A 17899-nucleotide genomic window follows, 5' to 3' on the forward strand; every position below is an offset into this window, starting at 1 on the left:
CGTGATGGTTATAAGTTCTGTTAATGTTTTTAGAGAAATGAGACCGGTTATTGCCACGTGAAAGAACGAAAGATAATCATTCAGTTTTAGGTTTATCGGCACAACACCGTCCTACACGTCAATCTTCGTGGCACGTGCCCTCTGCCAACTCTCTAAAACTTTATTGGAAATCAGAAGCTCTCCAGGCGTTGGACAATATCTTAATTACCGGCTGGAACCAGATGTGGAGTATTATTGATGTGGCAAGAGCAGTTGGCTGCTAATTATCTAGATTTCACCCAGTTCAAGACTCCCCGCACTTCATACTTTGTTTCTCCCCATTTCATTTCTAATTAGGATTTAAACCTAAGTACATACGTCTCGTCTTTAACACTTGAAAATCCAACCGTATGTTAATTAGGTGTCTGTACCACTAATACCATTCTAACATCTATCACTGCAAGTTTAGCTTTTATCGAAAATAATTTTAAGTTTTACATGAAAAGAAACATTTAGCAAATTCTTCGGATAGCATATTCAACAAGTTTTGCTTTTTTTTTTTTTTTTTGTATTTCAAAGTCACTGATGAAGTATGGTTCATATACTTTTATACTATAAAAATAAATGCATTTTCCTTCAGCTTTTTTCAAGGGGGAAGGGGGACTTTCTTCGCCCTGCTGTTTATTAAAATATTATTAATAACTATCAAAGATCCATTAAAATTAATGCTCACCAAATACATTAACTATTCGCGATTAATATTTAATTCTCTCGAATATAAGTCATTATCAAATCTTAGAATTTGTGCATAGTATCGACTAGTTCCCCAAGAAGCAGTCAGTATTTTGGAGAGTTATAGGAACTAAACATATAGCAACTTAATCAGAACACTTATAGTTCTATAGATATTATTCGGTATTTTAGTATTTTGCGAAATTGATTTTAAAATGATCGATTTATGCAAAAGAAAAATTTAAATATTACCTTTATTTCTTAATTTTATAAATCTAAGACTTATAAATAAATCCTTCAAGAAGTAAAGAAATAAGACCGTTGATTTTTCCATCGGCAAAAGAGAAAACAAGCCTCTCGATAATAATTTTATTTTATAAAAGAAATTATTAACACTAGAATATTACTCATACTCGAAAGGAGAATACTTACTTATAAATTGAACTTTGACATTTGGTATGCCTTTTTCACTATATTTTGTTTTTACCACAGCCCGAAAAATAACAAATGTTCCGAAATCAATCTTAGCCAAGTTATTTACCTTTACTACATAAAAAGGGAGGCTTATGATGGAGTGATATTAAGATATTGAAAAAGAAAATATTAGCTAAACCGCAGGCCCATATATTTCGAATGAACTTACACTAGCAGTTATTTGCTTCTTTGCGAAAACAGCTATGCTTTAAGAAAAATACACACTCCAAGGAAGATGAAGTTCGAACTGAACAGTTTTAAAACAAAAGCGGAAAAGATCAGAATCAACGCTATTAAGATTTTAATAATCTAATATTCCTTGGGGATAATATCAGCTAAAAATTCCAAAAAGTTCATTACAAAGAGTGTATTAATTTACATAAGTTTTACATTTTATTAAATAAGGTCTTCTTTAAACCAACAAAAAAATATTCACTCCTTACCGATAAGAACTTTGGAGAACATTTAATTCACACCTGAAGTGGAGAGAAACATTTCCGGCAATCAGTATTAAAATTCGCGTTATTCTTCGCAGTTATTTTTAAGAATACACATAACAACACACTTCATTCACAATGCAAAAGCTTAGAAAATAAAATCCGTTACCTGAATGTACTGCAGGGGTGGATAATCCAATGTCCCGCTGCCTTTTGTCTGATCCTTTCCTTCATCAAAGCTTTTTTACTGCCGAACAGCTTCATGGCCAGTTTGTTATCCGAAGGCTGAAATAACGCTTCCAGCTGATTGCGCATGAACGATGCTTTTGCTTCTGCAATCCCGGGTCCGATCTCCTCCTTAGGAGTACCGTACAGACTAACATCGTCCTTTTCTCCGGATCCATCCTTACCTCCAGATCCGGGTTTGCCGTCCTTAAAGTTCATCTCGTGCGAGATATAGTCGTTGATGAGATCCTCATCGTTGGCCGTCACCAGCGAGTCGGTGCACGTGTTGGTGTTGTCGATACTGATCTTGATCGAGTCCTGGCGGTTGAGGCTGCGCGGAGAGCGGATCTCCTCCTCCGATGGCGTGCCGTAGCTGACTCGTCCATTTGCCAGCCGGAGGCTCGGCACGCGCTGGGACCGTCGACCTTTGGTGTTCGCGTTGGAATCCATGTCCAGCGGTTCCGAGCCCCTATAGGTGGAGATAAAAATTGTCAACCAATAGAAAAGTTCTTATGCTCTACATACACGCAGAAATAAATAGATAAATATAATAAAAGCACGCATAATGTAATATAAGCAAGCGTAGAGCACACTAATAGGCAATTATGACGTAAATGCAGTTTGAATAAGATGCCATCAGGAAGGAAGGAAGCGAAAGAGAATTTGGTGTTAAAAGAAAGGAGTGTTGAATGGCATTCCTTTTTAATTGCATAGATGAATCACTACACAAAAATTGAACTTGTCGAATGCAGCTTCCTCTCCATCTATCTTTAGATTGCTTTTAACTTAATCAGTTAACTCACTCTCACACTCTCACACACTCACTCTCTCTCTCTCTCTCTCTCTCTCTCTCTCTCTCTCTCTCTCTCCAGTAGCCCACTTTTCAACCGGTTCTTCCCAATTATGAGTATTGACGCGATGAGTAGAGTATGCCAATCTCTTTAGACAAAGCAGAGAACTGCTCCTTTTACTGTCGGAAGCTGGACTTTATCATAAGATGCGGAACACAGTTTTCTTATAGACACCAAAAGTTATCCAAGATAAAAAAAAAAGTCCTTTCACACAATCCTAGCATAATGTATTTAGTGGTGTTTTTGTTATGTGGAAGGAAACGTTTGCGTCTTTTTGGACGAGTTTACCCGAAGTAGAACACTCATAACTTTTTGTACCTACAGCTGGGACGATTTAATTACACTCCATTAATTCTCTTAGTTCCCACTGATATTTTTGTTACACGCGTTTTTCCTGACTGTGGTGTTGCCATGGTTACTGTGCGCTCGCTCTCTTCCTCTCTCTCTCTTCCATGTGTGTGAAAAAATCCATAACTTATCTTCCAAGTTTATTCTCCCTTCGCGTTTGTGTGTAACAAATGAAGGATACTTCACCGTCGCTGTTAATGAAGGATACTTTCAACTTCCCAAATATGTTAATGATGATATACTACAGAATTTAATCATTAATAACGATAGAACGATATAGCATTAGAAAGAAGTTACTCTAGACGAATTTTTGCAATGCAGTAAATGGACAAAACTGCTCAAACATTTCTAAATTTTCGTTAGGTTTTCTGTAATAAAGTTTGCGTATAGGTTACGGGTTTTTATGCTATTTTTTAATGTATAATTTTAAATAGCTACAAAATACATCAATCTCATATTTCTTGTGGGTTTTCCCTTGGCAGGTGCAGACAAATGGAGAAGGCTGCAGTAATATGCGACAGTGATGATCTTCTGAAGTAATTGGGAAGAATCATACCACGCTGGTTACTGAAAACCAACAATTTCATTACCTTTCCAGCAAATGCCAGCACCCTTGGGGAGAGACGGCAATTAATGAGAATGCATCCACTGTTTGGAACGTCTCGGATCTCATCCATGGTCACCAGTAGGAAAAGAGCCCATTCAAGGTATCGCAACACATGGTGAAAAGTCTCTCAACCCAATTCTACCTTTGCATCTCTGAAAAGGCGACAATAGGCAAAGGATCCATCGGGTAGAAACTTCACGCATGTGAAAGTAGTTTTTACATGATGTTCTTCGCATGTCCAATGCTTCTCATGATCGGCGAAAAGCAAAAATATAAAATAATTGTTTTAAAAACACAGTAAAATAAAATCGTCCAACAAGCAGCAAATCAACCACAGAACACACGTAATTTATAAACAACATATATTTCATTATTATTCTTAATACGTTTCCGTACATTGTATTTTATCTTTGAGTTATTTTAATAAAGTGTTATTTTATACTTTGGCGTTTGTTGGTAGTGACAAGATTTGTTTCGGAATGTTTATTCTGGACACAAGGCTTTTTTACTCATACTCTTCATGAGTCAATTCTCGAAATATGCGGTCTTCTCAGTCTCCACTTTCTTTGCGTTCTCCTTCCATAAGTTGTTGAGTAAGATAGAATTTCTGCGCAATGGGCAGTAACACGTTCTTAATTGACTTCCACCTTGCGACAACGCTAAGGAATGGAAAAGCTTCTGCACTCATCAAGCGATGAGTGCAGGAGAAAAATGTAGTACGCAGAAATCATTTCCTTTTCTCTCTCTGTCTCAAAGTTTATGGTCACATCTTCCTCTTTTGTAGGCACTACAATGATTTCAAAATTGGCATTACTGTATAAAGGAATGTCTGGGGGGAAAAACAAGTTTTTTTTCCATTATTCTTTAAGTGAATATGAATGTTTATCAAACAGCCGCCCATCTGGTTAAGAACAGCGCAACTTGTCAAAAAACATACACCGATAATGTTTTTTGACACCGTCCAGCAGTTTTTCCCTATTAGTTCATGAAGTTAGATATTAATAATTTAAAAATTATTCCTCCTAATGAACCAATGTATACTCCCCACCATGACTTATGGAAGTGAAACTTGGGCACTCACCAAAAGAATGGAAGAGAACTATACAGCGAAGAATGGAACGAATTATATTGAGAATCAGACTGTTAGATAAGAAGAGAAACACATAGATTGGGCAGCACACTCAAGTAAAGGACATTCTTATCAAAACTAAAGAACTAAAATGGTCTTGGGCAGGACACATAGCTCGAAGACATGACAGATGGACTAAGAAAATAACAGAATGGTACCCAAGAGGAACTAGAAGAAAACCTGTAAGACAAAGTCGGAGATGGATAGATGAAATTCATGAGTTTGTGGGTAGTAAATGGATGACCAGTGCTCAAAACAGAAGGAACTGAAAAGTTTCTGGAGAGGCCTCCATCCTGCAGTGGATTGAAAATGGCTGATGATGATGAATTTATAAAAACCGATTTATGTATTACTGAACAATGAGAGTACTCAGCACAATCTTTAGTTTAATTTAGACTAAAATAGTCGGAAGAAATTGATAAAAAGTTTAAAGCCAAAAGAAAAGAAAAAGAGAGAGAGAGAATAAAAATTGCAAATAAATTATAAATTCCGGACATTAGGTTCCATAAATTTCCTCATAATGAACACATCTACTAAAGGAATTTAATCATTCCAAGAACCATTATGCAAATGAGCTCTCGAAACAAGAAACTTTCTCCTTTATGTCTCGAAACAGTTACATCAATCAACCAAAATGACTAACTACATAAACGGAATCTGTACTAAAATACTTTTGCTTGAGATGACACGATCACCGATATTAAACAGAACTGTCAACTATCTTAAAACCCGCCATCTTTCCCCTGCAAATGACCAGATCGATTGAATGAATAAAATACGCATAAAGATTTATTTTGTTTGTCTGTCTGTCTGGTATGCACTGATAGCACAGGGAATTGGAAATAATTTGCTATTAAAAGAAGCAAGCGAACCGAAAGTTTTCGTGAAAGGTAAAATATCTCGGAGCAGTTGAAATTTTCTTATTTCTTTATTATGAACAGAAATATATCAACGCGAGGATTCAGTGACTCGATCAGACAGTATAAGATACATGAATTTCTAATGCATGTTGTTATTGTTACGGTAATCATCAAGGATAACTGTTCTTTTTCGTATTTTTATCTAAATTTCATAAAATTTTGCTTTCTTGTACTTCTAGGAAAAGCGCGCGTCTGAAAGTTGAAAACTAAACATACGAATCACAAACAAATGGAGAAGAGAAATTCCCAATGTGGGTGGCGCAGAGAGAGAAATACAAAACTATTTCTGTGTACTGCGGTTTTCTATAGTTTCCTGAACAAGCTTATGAAGTATTTCTCTTTCGGAAGCTCCTGAGTCTTCTCGTGCTAGTTTTCCTGCTTCCAAGAATTCGCTATTCTTCCGTTAGATTATGCGAAAAATATATATTAGCGCTTCAGCTGCAAAGTAGATTGTGTTATACATTGACCTGTACTGTATACAGTAAAATCAAACAGACCAACTCATCCATGGAGTGATAAACACCCATAAAAGTTCCACTCGTTATTGACAGGATTCACACCCGGAATCATGGTAATGCCAATGTGCAGCCTGCGAGGACACGATATATAGAAAGCTTTAAAAATAATAATAATTTCCCGATATTTATTGGTAAAATTTTAATGAAATTTGGTAAGGGCCTAATGGATGGATTTTCATAAAACAAAATTTTATAAAAAACCATCCAAAAGAAACAGAGTTATTAACGCGGACGTACATGAAGACAACACACGCTTCATACACGTATCCTACCACAATAACAGTAATTTTTTTTAAAAATCTAAATTATCTTCAATCGATGGGAATATATTCCTGTGTGTATTGAATTCTAGTAATACCGGATGCAGCTAGTGATATAACAAAGAAGTCCACCCTCCATGCTGAGTCTTCATCACCGAATCATCAGCACAGAAAACCCTCTCCTCCTCCTCAGCGAGCAGAGGGCTTTAGCCCTCCCTCCACATTTTAGGTTGATCATCACCTAACACCTTACAGGGTAGGGAACCGAACCCTCCATCACCGAAGGAAGGGTTCTTACCGAGACCCTCGCTGGGCGAAGTTCTCGAGGAAGGGGTCCGATTTTTCCTACCTTCCGACCTTGTGGTGAGACTTTTGTCAATTTGAAGGCAAGGTTCCCACACAGCGACCGAAGCCAGGTTTAGCATCTCCGTGCGGAGATCTATACCAATATCTTACCACAGAGAACATCTTCTTTATCACTGAGTCCGAAGTTCTCAGATATTCTTAGAAAGGCACTGATTATGTAGAAATTTGACAGCGTGATGTCACAGTGTTTAAAATGGATGCTTCCTCTTCGAATGTGTGCAGCTTGAAATAATCTGTGTTGCGTGTTTCTTCTCGTTGTTATGTCACATTGCAAATGTGGTTAATACAGTCATCGCTTATTTTTCATTGATAATTCGGATGGACATGGTGAAGACAATAGGCGGTTTATACATGTGTCATTAGCCATATGGTACAAGGAAGCCTGAGGCTTATGCTGCACCAGCCAACAAAAAATCTACATTGGGTACATGGAGCCGAAGGTGGATCCGTGAATAACGTCATGTGAAATGAAAAAATACAATTTAAGCTTAACAAAATCAGTTTTATTTTATTCATTATTTTTATTTACAATCAACAATAAAGGTTTGTGGTAACCTTTATTTTTGGATGTTTGCACTGTTCTTTTCGATGTTGATCGCCAGACATCTGCCTCTAATTGATCTTGCTCGCGTTTCCGCTTACGACGCTCTCTCTCTCTCTCTCTCTCGTTCCGCCGCCGACTTTGGTGCTTGCTTTTCAACGTTAGATTGGTGATTTTGTCGAAATCTTTGAACACGTTTAGTTGATGTAACTTTCGGCACCGTCACAACTTAACTAAATGAAACACAACCGCACTGCTGGACAAATGCGGAGTAACTGAACGAAATAGTTACTTTAACGAGTTGTTCTACTCTCAAACTACTAAAACCCCGATTTGAAATGTAGTTATGCAGGGTGTCTCAAAAATACACGGCATAACTTCAGGAATGAGTTCCTCATATGTAGACAATAAAAATATTTTATATCAACATAGTTCCGGAAATGCTTGGTTTCCCAGTTTTGAAGGTTTGTCTATGACACATAATTGTTCACATCACCTTATAGTAATTGTTCAAAATGTCCACCTTCTGCCTGAATACAGATCGTTATTGACAGGATTCAATATTAGCGAGTCCATTTTGAACATGAGACGTCGATGTGAGGCCTTCGACCTCACATCGACGTCTCATGAACTCGCGAAGACGATGCCAAATTCCTGGCATGTTTCGTATTGTCTCACAACCTGCCACAATTCGATTGCGGAGAGTTTCCACATCAGCTACAGGAGTCGAATACACCAATGACTTTAAATGGCCCCACAAGAAGAAATCTAGTGGGTTTAAATCGGTGAGCGTGGAGACCAGGCAGTTGGTCCACCTCTACCTATCCACCGACCAGGAAACCTTCGATTCGGGTAATTGCGGGCTAGGTGGCTGAGCGCCATCGTGCATTAACTGTGCTGGTTCACAAATGATCAGTGGCGTGTCGTCCAAGAAATCAGGCATGTTGTTTTCCTGAAAGTTTCTGTACGCCTGCCCTGTGAGTTTGTTTGGAAGTACTTATCACCAAAAACACCCGCCCAGATGTTGAAGCTGAACCGCTGTTGGTGATGTGATGGAAGAATTGCGTGTCGGTTTTCCTCAGCCCATACATGCTGATTGTGAAAGTTTTGGATTCCGTCTCGCGTGAACTGTGCTTCATCTGTGAATATCACTAAGGAAGGAAAGTGAGGAGTTGTACCACACTGCTGCAAGAACCACTGGCAGAACGTTACTCGCGCAGGGTAAGTTGCAGATGGTTCCATCTGCAACTGCAACGGGTACAGGGTTTGTCATCAGCAGATTACCCTGCGCGAGTAATGTTTTGCCAGTGGTTCTTGCAGCAGTGTGGTACAACTCCTCACAACGGATTCGACTATTTGGACCGGTTGCAGATGGTTCCTTACCATCTGCAACCGGTCCAAACAGTTGAACGTTGAACAGTCAGTTGCACTGCTATTCTGCGTGTGCTGATTCCAGGAGTGGCATGCACAACATCCAAAATCTCCTCATCTACTTCAGAAGTCGTAGATCTTGGTCGTTCTCTGCCGACAGCATGAAGTGTAAAGGTCCCATTTTAACAAAGGCGGCGATGGATACCTTCAAACGTTTTAATGTCTGGACATCTTCATTCTGGGAACCTTTCGTGGTACAAACGACGAGCCTCCAGAGCATTGCCGTCGGCCAAACCGCACATAAAGTGCATATCCGCTTGCTCCTGATTTGAGCACATGGTCGGAATGGAAAACCACCATATTCTGTCAGTACCTTGTGATGAAGGAAATCACCTGCGGGAGATAGGACATTCCGGTTAATAACTCGGGGACCAAGCATTTCCGGAACTATGTTGATATAAAATATTTTTATTGTCTATATATGAGGAACTCATTCCTGAAGTTATAACTTGTATTTTTTAAGACACCCTCTGTATATCCTTGTAGAGCTCTCAAAGGGCAACAGTTTTGTTGCTTACTGTTTTTGTCTAGCATTTATAGTTTTCAAGATATTGCGAAGACAAATTTGAAAATGCTCGAATTTTTTAACTCTCTCAATTTTGCATCTCTATTACTCGAAAACCATAAGAGCTACATCAAAACTATTTATAGATATAAAAACTACATTTCGTACTGAATTATGTTTTCGTTTACTGTTTACGTCTATCTACCATAGTTTAGACGTTATTCAGAGTGAAAATAACCAAGGCGCAACGGCAAATAATTAAAATGTGAACTTTTTAGTTTTTTCTAAAAAAATTATATTAAACATCAAAATTTCTAATTTTTTTCTTGCATATTCTTCGACGGCATTATATACCAGACAAAAAAGTATAAATTTTTTATACTATTATCTATTAATTTCGGAGATATAACAGCGGTTAGACGTTTCACTTTTCGTTACAGCTTGAGCGCCGTAGGTACCTCCAGGATGGACGTTATTTACTTCAAAAAAATTTCTGAATTACCCAGACAGAGAGAGAGAGATGGGGGGGGGGGGGTAGAAGGAAATCACCACGAAAGAAAATGATGATATCCAGCTGAGGGTCCGGTTTTCCAAGCCCATACTCATCAGATGTGAGCCCCTATCATAAAGCAGTGAAGTGCACACCTGGACATTAGATGTCAGCAGTACCGGTTGCACACCGGAATAATCACACGGAACAATCAATTTAAATTTTTAAAGTGATCTTTAGAAGCGTTAGGATATATGTATAAAGCGTCTATTGTCCACTATGCACTGCGACCAATGGTTTGGCAACAGGAACTAATCTAGATGTTTTCAAAGTGGTGTAGTCGCTATAACACGCTGAGGGACCTGTTACGGTTGCATACCTTAAAGCTCGCGGAACAACTTTCCACTCCTTGTAATTGGATGTAGTTCCTTGTAGAATCACGATTTGTACTGAAGATTGTTTTCCAGGTAATTCAGTCATATGCGACGTTCAGATACATAATTGATCAGACCTTTCAAGCGAGCAATATCGAAATCAGCGTAGTTGCTCGTAAACAACTCCCACTGCAATAAAACAGTAAATGTTAAAAGCCATGAGTGATACTTAAAAGGAATTTTTGTACAAAGTGTAAAAGGGAAGCAGATGGTGGATCTTTCTCTCTCTTTCTACTATCCCTTTGCTCTCTCAAAGTGGGTCTAGGGCCAATTAATTAACGATTTCAAGGTTATTCCTTTGTTCTCTACGTTTCTTTTATGCCGTGTATTCCAAAACAAGCAAACCGACCAGAGAACGACCCAATTTATGGATATAACACACAAGCGTGTATGAGTTTGTTCTCTCATGTAACCTTTTCTAAGTTCTGGCTTACTTAGAGAAAGAATTTTATAATATAGCTGCAACTTTGCTAAATTCAATAGTAGTTATTTGAATTCCGTAAATAATAACTAAATAAAAAGAACAGGTAATTAATTGTTTAAGAAGGTACGTAAAAGCCAGGCTAATTTCTCAGGAAGGCGACTGTGACCCAGAGAAGATCAAGACTAGATTCCCCTAAAAGGTCTAGAAAGTGGGGGGGCGCTATACGGAGATAGAAAAGCAAAGGAATGAGATAGTCCAAGGCGACTGGATTAACAAGGATTAGACAAAAATAAGGGGAGGAGAAAAGGGAGTCTGATTTGGCATAAAAGGGGGGTGAAAGGCGGGAGAAAAAAAAGGTGGTCTTTCGGGTAAAGCCTTGGTGGTGGTGTCTGGAGGTTGTGTAGAAGCAGTGTACTGGAAGGTGTTCTGGATCAGTGTAAATTAGCTGAGTATGAGCAGAGTAGGCTAAAAAGGTTTTGGGTGATGTTCTACTAGCCGTAGCCAAGGATATATGAAGAGCACCTGATTCCGGTCTGAAGTCCCGAAAGGGAGGAGGAAGCATAAGAAAAAGGATCCCCGAAAGTCAATCCCAGAATGGAAGAATCGTCCTTTGTTAACGGAACTGGCCCAACCTGGCGATGGAAAAAAGAGCTGTAAGTACAAAATTTTCATACTACGGCTAGCCCAAAATTTTGTCCTGAGAAGAGGATTTGAACTTAAATGTAAGAACTTAGCAGGGACACCCTGTGTTCCTGCTAAGAAAAGACTCAATTAACAAGTGCAATAGATGGTACCTGATTTGTAGAAGAGAAATGTCTAATGAAGTAGCAAGGATCCCTTTCTGAGAACTGGAATTATTGTAAAGCGTAGTAATTGTGTATACAAAAAGGATTTATTTGTCATAAACAACTTGCTTTTGAAGTTAGTGGTAAAAAGAAAAAGGGAAAGTTAATTCTTATTATAATAACAATAAAGTATAACTTCATGCTTGAAATTTTTATATTAAACAAGTTGCAAATATATTTGTGTCTATGTCAGTTTGTTTCACTCTAATCTAGTTAACTTAAGATCCCTGAACATCTATATGCGATCTCAGTGGCCCAAAAGGATAACAAAGGTTAACCTTAATTCAGTAGAAGCTAGTACAAAAATATATATCAAAGTTATATATACACAGGGTGATCCAAAAAAAAAAAAAAAAATATATATATATATATATATACACACCACTTTGATATATATAAGAAGAAAGGTACCCCGACACTTTATATGAAATGTTTAATTATGCAGTATATTCCCGTTACGGTCATTCTAGATTTAGATTCTATTCTCAGATATTTACAGATCCTGTTTAAACATTTGTACCATCAGGGTCGATTTCCTTTTGCTTTTTTCTCGTTCTTCGTCCCTTTATATCCCATTCAGAGTGTCCATGTGTACTATAATGATATTCAACTATTGCCACGACCACTGTCTACAGGTATGCCACCCAAATAGATTTTTCTGGTACACTTCTGTTATTCATGTCGGACGTATCGAAATAAAATGGAATTCTTTTCATTAAAACAGTTAAAAAATGTTATTCTCTAAGTATTAATGGGTTAAGACGCAATTATCCATTTTATTGCAGTAAAAACTGATTATATTATTTATAATTAATTTAACTTTCACTTTCAAATAAAATTATTTCATGGGAAAGTAACCTGCACTTGGAGAATAGCAACCGTAAAATAAATTAAACACTTAGATATAATTGAATCAAAAACTGTAGGGGAAGAAACAGATTTGGAAGTTACAATACGGGCGAAGATGAAGTTCTCGAAGCAGTGTACACAGGCGACAAGGAGGGGCCCATGATGTTCTATTGATGATTCATTGAACAGTTTCTTGTGGATATGGGAAGATCATAATACCAAAGTATAAGGCAATTGTGAGACAACGCATGGAATGGTTCCAGGAATGGAGTTCGCATATAAAAGTAGATGCAATCTGCACAGTGTCGCATCTAAAAGTAGATGCGGCACTGAGCTTTTTCAATGGGTCCTGTGGCGGGCAACGAGCCTAGTGAAATCAACAAAAGGACGCACACATCAGGAAAGCAGAGCTTGGATAATGGACGTTGAGATGAGATTTGATTGAAGCCTGTGACACGCACACTACTCACACAAGCCTACACCAATTACATTTCTGGCCCTTTTACGGTGATTCTGTTCTTCACAGGGACACGAAGCGGAGTTGAACAGATGTTATCGGTGACGCCCATTACATGTCCACCCATTGAAGCTTGTACGGCTCTGTGAGGTGAAAATAAAATGAACGGCGGTTATTATAAATGGTTCCAGAATTAAGGACCATAAATTCAACCCCCCCTCGGTTTGACTAAATTGCAAAAAGTTCTCTTGTAGCCAGCGAGTTACTGTCTTATTCCTAACTTCTATTCCAATAATTAGGAAAAAAGTCATTGATTTATTCTTAATTATTGGAATAAGTTGCTTCCATGGGTAGTTGGGGCTGCCAGCTTGTGGAAGTTCAAAGCTTATATTTTATGGATGAATGTGTTTTTCTTAATTATTTTTCTGATTCAGTGGTATGACCGTTACTTAAATATAATTTTATATTTTAGTTTTACAATAGTGTCATTAATTGTGCTCTAAGCATTTGCAAGAATCATACAAAATGACACGGATGATTGTTATTTTTTCCCCTGTCTGAAATGAGTCGTTTTTATTGGCAGAGAAGAGTAAACTCATATTGAACATAACCACTCATAGTGGATTTTGTTGAAGTTACAATGGTCTCTCACACGAATCAATCTGTCAAGAAGAACTACTTGTGTGACGTGTCTGAAATTAAAATTTAAAATAGAATTTCGGGAACTTTAAGTCTTCTATACGATGTTTTGGCTAACTCTGATTATGAACATGGTTATGAACTCCATATTACCGGGATGGAAATCGTTTTTATAACTAATTCTTTAAAACTCTGATTTAAATGTTGATATGACCCTGTTATATCAGTAAGGAAGTCTTCTTGACTGACATTGATACAGTCTATGATATGATCACACTATCTGCTACGTTTGTATTCACTATTTTTATTTAAATATTTCTATTTTGGCTGCATTTGAAAAATAAAGTGTGGAGTCAAAATTCGCAGTGGTTACTCGTATTCGGCTGCATTAATTGAGGTCTGTAATTAGGCTTCTTTTCTTTCTAAAATTCAGTATGTTTGAAAAATGAAATTAAAATATACGAACAAATCCAGATAACTTTCCAGCTTTATTTATCCAGTCGCTTAGACCAAAGTGCCGAAATTCATTCTCTTTCATGCAAAGAACTGTAGCATTGGACTACGAGTTGGTTTCAGTGTTAGCTTTATTTTAACTCAAACTTTCTACCATCTTATGTGCTATTTATAAGGAGTATAATTATATTACTTAGGACATACAGTCATATTACGGTTGCGAATTGGAAGTATAGAAGAGACTTCGTAAGAGGGAAAGGTTAGCAACAGAAATACGCACAAGAGATATAATTAACCTGAAGAACTCACCAAAAACTGATCCAATTCGGAGAAGTTCAATTTACTGAAGATGTACTCGAAGATGTAATTTCAAGTTTCATTTTCAGTTTGCAGCTGTAGTTATGTTATTACATATCGTGAGACATTCACTAAATTATACAAAATTTCCTCTTTACCTCATGAAATGATGCCAGATATCGTTATTTTAAATTCACTTCGTGTTTTTTACGAGCAAAAGGAGATTGGATTTTTTTCTGGAATAAGTTTCATCTAGTTTCTGATAATCAGATTCCATATTAAATGGAAGAGCACACGTGTCACTTATAACTGTGCAGTCCAAAAGTCAAAGAGAAACTCAACAATAAAAGGAAAAATGAAACCTGCTGATTCATAGTAAAACTGTGGATATATCATCAGAAATGCATGCAACACTAAAGGCATCTGAACTTGTACCGGCAAGTTTGTGCGTTAATATTCGGACTCTCGAAATGAACTGGCCTTAATAATACATGTGGGAGCTACGAGGTCTATTCAAAACAAAAAAGAGAAAGATCATATATTTAAAAAGAAAAATTTCGTGTGTATCCTGTACGCACAAAAGATGTTTTATGTATAAACATCTTTGACTACTAAATTTCGAACAGCTAGAACCGAATCATGAACGATGTAATTTATGCTCACGCCGGCTGCTTACTCCACCAAATTAACGCTTGAAAGAAGTTAAGCCAATATCTTAATTACCCATTTGATTGTAGCCATTTGTTGAATAGTACGATTGCAACAATACAAGTATTTGTATTATTACAATCACATTGTCATGTTGGATCATGTTACTCAGTTATGCTTTGTCGCAAATTACACATACAGCGCTAACTAGATCTGCAAGAAACGACAGTATCCACGCATAATACGCTATCGAAACTATGACTTGGCTCAGGATCTCAACGAGTACAAGCGCGAGATGGTAACGCTGGACATTACGTTTCGCAATGAGGGAACAGAAATACTGTCAAAGATGAAATATGTCAAGATCTACGACTACAATGAAGAGCTCATACTAGATCGTAAATTGTATAAATCGGACTTGGACATTCGCAAAACGATTGAAATGTGTTAGACGATTGTCAAGACAACGACGACGGTGACCCTGACGAAGCGTGCGGTAATGACCTGCATAGCCTTGTAACATTACTGCGAGAAGAAGACCCTTTCGAAACTTTTACATTCATCCAAACTGCGAGATGAATGAGGAGCTAAAGCTCGCCACGCTCAACCGACTCGGCGCAATTGCAAAGAAACGCGAAAACTTGATGACCAACGAGGACTTTTGCAACTTGGCCAATGACAAAAGATTCTATTCATGAATGTAATTTGGAGTGTGTTATCTCCCAATCGCGAACTGGCGTGTAGACATGTCCTTTACCTGAGTACGCGCAAAAGCTCAGTTTACTCAGTATTTGAGGGGTAGCAACACAAAGGCGCAAATGTTCTCAAAAGACGTACTGTTCTTCTAGCATGTCAGCCATATGTGAAGATACTATGCCTAACCTTAAGTTTTGATACCATTAAAAAAAATTGTGGTAAAGCATTTTCCGTGTAGGCGTCTATGGAGACTTCACCTTTTACCATACATCTGGACGTGAAGATAGAAGAAAAAAGAATGACCTTTCGATGTTAGGTTGAGGAGAGCCGTTGTAATAACGGAATAAATCCTAAGAAGAAAACATCTGTACGGCATTTCAAACCACTTAAAAGTATGAACCACCAACTAGACAACAGCCACTAACAAAAGCCGGGGATTCAGGTCATTCATAGTTCACGCTTTGGGCAGTAATCGATCAAAATATCACCTTTTGAAGTGGTGTTCATTCTATAGTTGCAGGAGATCCGCTGAAAAGATGCGTGTAATCTGGTATTCATCGGATCTCCTAAAACTACAAGCTTTCCAAGTCTTAAAGCCTGAAGAAGAGAGACAATTTCCTAAAACGTAACACAGTCATTAAGAGTATGTATTGAGATTTTCTAAATAAACAGTTTTAACCGTATTTTATTTTATTGCCAAATAATGCAAAGGAAGTGGATTTTTCTATAGCTACCAAAAAAAAAAAAAAAAAAAACACTCACGCTTTTCCCATTTCCAATAAAACAACTATTCAGTTCCGCTTTAAACCTTACCAAACTCTCTGCCTCGATCACAATGGCAGGTAGTTTATTCTCATGACCTAGAAACACGGTCTTCTTCTTCCAGTCACAATACTCCCTGAGCAGCTGCTGTAGCCACCAACAAATTCCTCCACTGCATCGATCATGTGCTCTACGAGCGACATCTCAAAGTGTTTTTCCCAGAAGTTCACTGATTCCATCCTTCCACCTAGTTGAAAGTCTTCCTCTGCACCTCTTTCCCTCGATTTTTCCTTCCAATATATTCAACAGAAAATTTTCCCTTCTTACTATATGACCATAAAACTTGTTTTCTTTTATTGATGCTATGAAGAAGAATTTTAGGCCTTCCAATTTTATTCAATACTCACTCATTTGTTCTTCGATCCAAACAAGAATTACACAGTATTCTCCTGTAACACCACTTTTCAACTGCCTCATTTTCTTTTCTGTCAGCTCTTTTCAGATTCCATCCTTTTCGCCCATAAATGGAAACTGGAAAAAATAATGAATCAACGATTCTCAGTTTCGTCTTTAGGGGCAGATCTTGATCTCTCCATAATTTTGTCAGATCAGTGACCAACGTTTTAGCAATTGTCTGTCGTCTCTTTTCATCGTTTGAGCAGTCACTATTTTTATTTATTCTTGACCCTAAGTATTCAAATTCATCAACTTCTTCGATATCAACTTCTTCGACTGGAACCGAGATTATCACCAATCACCATAATTTTTGTTTTGCACACATTCAGAAACAACCCTTTTTTCTTACTTGCTTGGCATACTCTCCTCAGAGTTTCTTTAAGATGATCCTTAAAATTGCGAATTAGCACAGTATCATCTGAATAACTAAGGTTGTTTATCTTCAATCCTCCAATTTTGATGCCAGTCTATAAATCTTCCAATGATTCACGCATGATATCTTCGGCATAAAGATTAAAAAGGTGAGCTGTCAAAATACAGCACTACGTGACACCGTTACCTATTTTGAAGAAGCCCATGTTTGCCATGTTGGTTCTCACAGTTCCTTCCCTGTTTCCGTTAGAATAGCTTAATCAGCTGAATTATGTGGATTGGGATTTCCATATTAGTCACCGTTTCTCACGTTGAATACAATCAAATACTTTTGAATAATCTACAAAACACAAAACGACTGGAACATTGAATTCTTTGCATTTTTCGATAATCAGTCCTAGACTGAAGATCTGATCTCTGGTTCCTCTGCCCCCTTCTGAAACCTGCTTGCTATTCTGGCATTTCTTCAATTTTTCTTGAGATTCTGTTTATCATTTTAAGAAGAACCTTGTTAATGTGAGAAATTAGGCTAATAGTCCTGTAATTTGAGAAAATTTTCAGATCTCCTTTTTTGTATGGGAATGAAAATTGGTTTCTTCCAATCTGATGGTTACCGTCCCGTTTCTCAAATCTTTACAATCATTTTATGAAAAATCTCAGCGCCATTCACACCTGTAGCTTTAATCAATTCCAGGTGACTTGCCACACGTCAGTTCTGTGATGAGTTTTTCGACTTCTTCCTTCAGTGGAACTG

General features: G+C 37.6%; 1 protein-coding gene across 5 annotated transcripts in view; it reads right to left on the bottom strand.

Moving 5' to 3' along the window:
• Ih (hyperpolarization activated cyclic nucleotide gated potassium channel Ih) overlaps positions 1-17899 on the bottom strand; it is a 998432-nt gene that overhangs the window by 495729 nt on the left and 484804 nt on the right. For all 5 annotated transcript variants that reach the window (XM_090389226.1, XM_090389196.1, XM_090389207.1 and 2 more), the window contains one exon: positions 1792-2316. In XM_090389226.1, coding sequence (XP_090245352.1) covers positions 1792-2316 — 525 coding nt within the window. The remainder of the gene's footprint in view (positions 1-1791; positions 2317-17899) is intronic.

The sequence above is a fragment of the Mastigoproctus giganteus genome, chromosome 2 (assembly GCF_048544385.1).
Source record: "Mastigoproctus giganteus isolate SK-2022 chromosome 2, ASM4854438v1, whole genome shotgun sequence".
Taxonomy (NCBI): Eukaryota; Metazoa; Arthropoda; class Arachnida; order Uropygi; family Thelyphonidae; genus Mastigoproctus; species Mastigoproctus giganteus.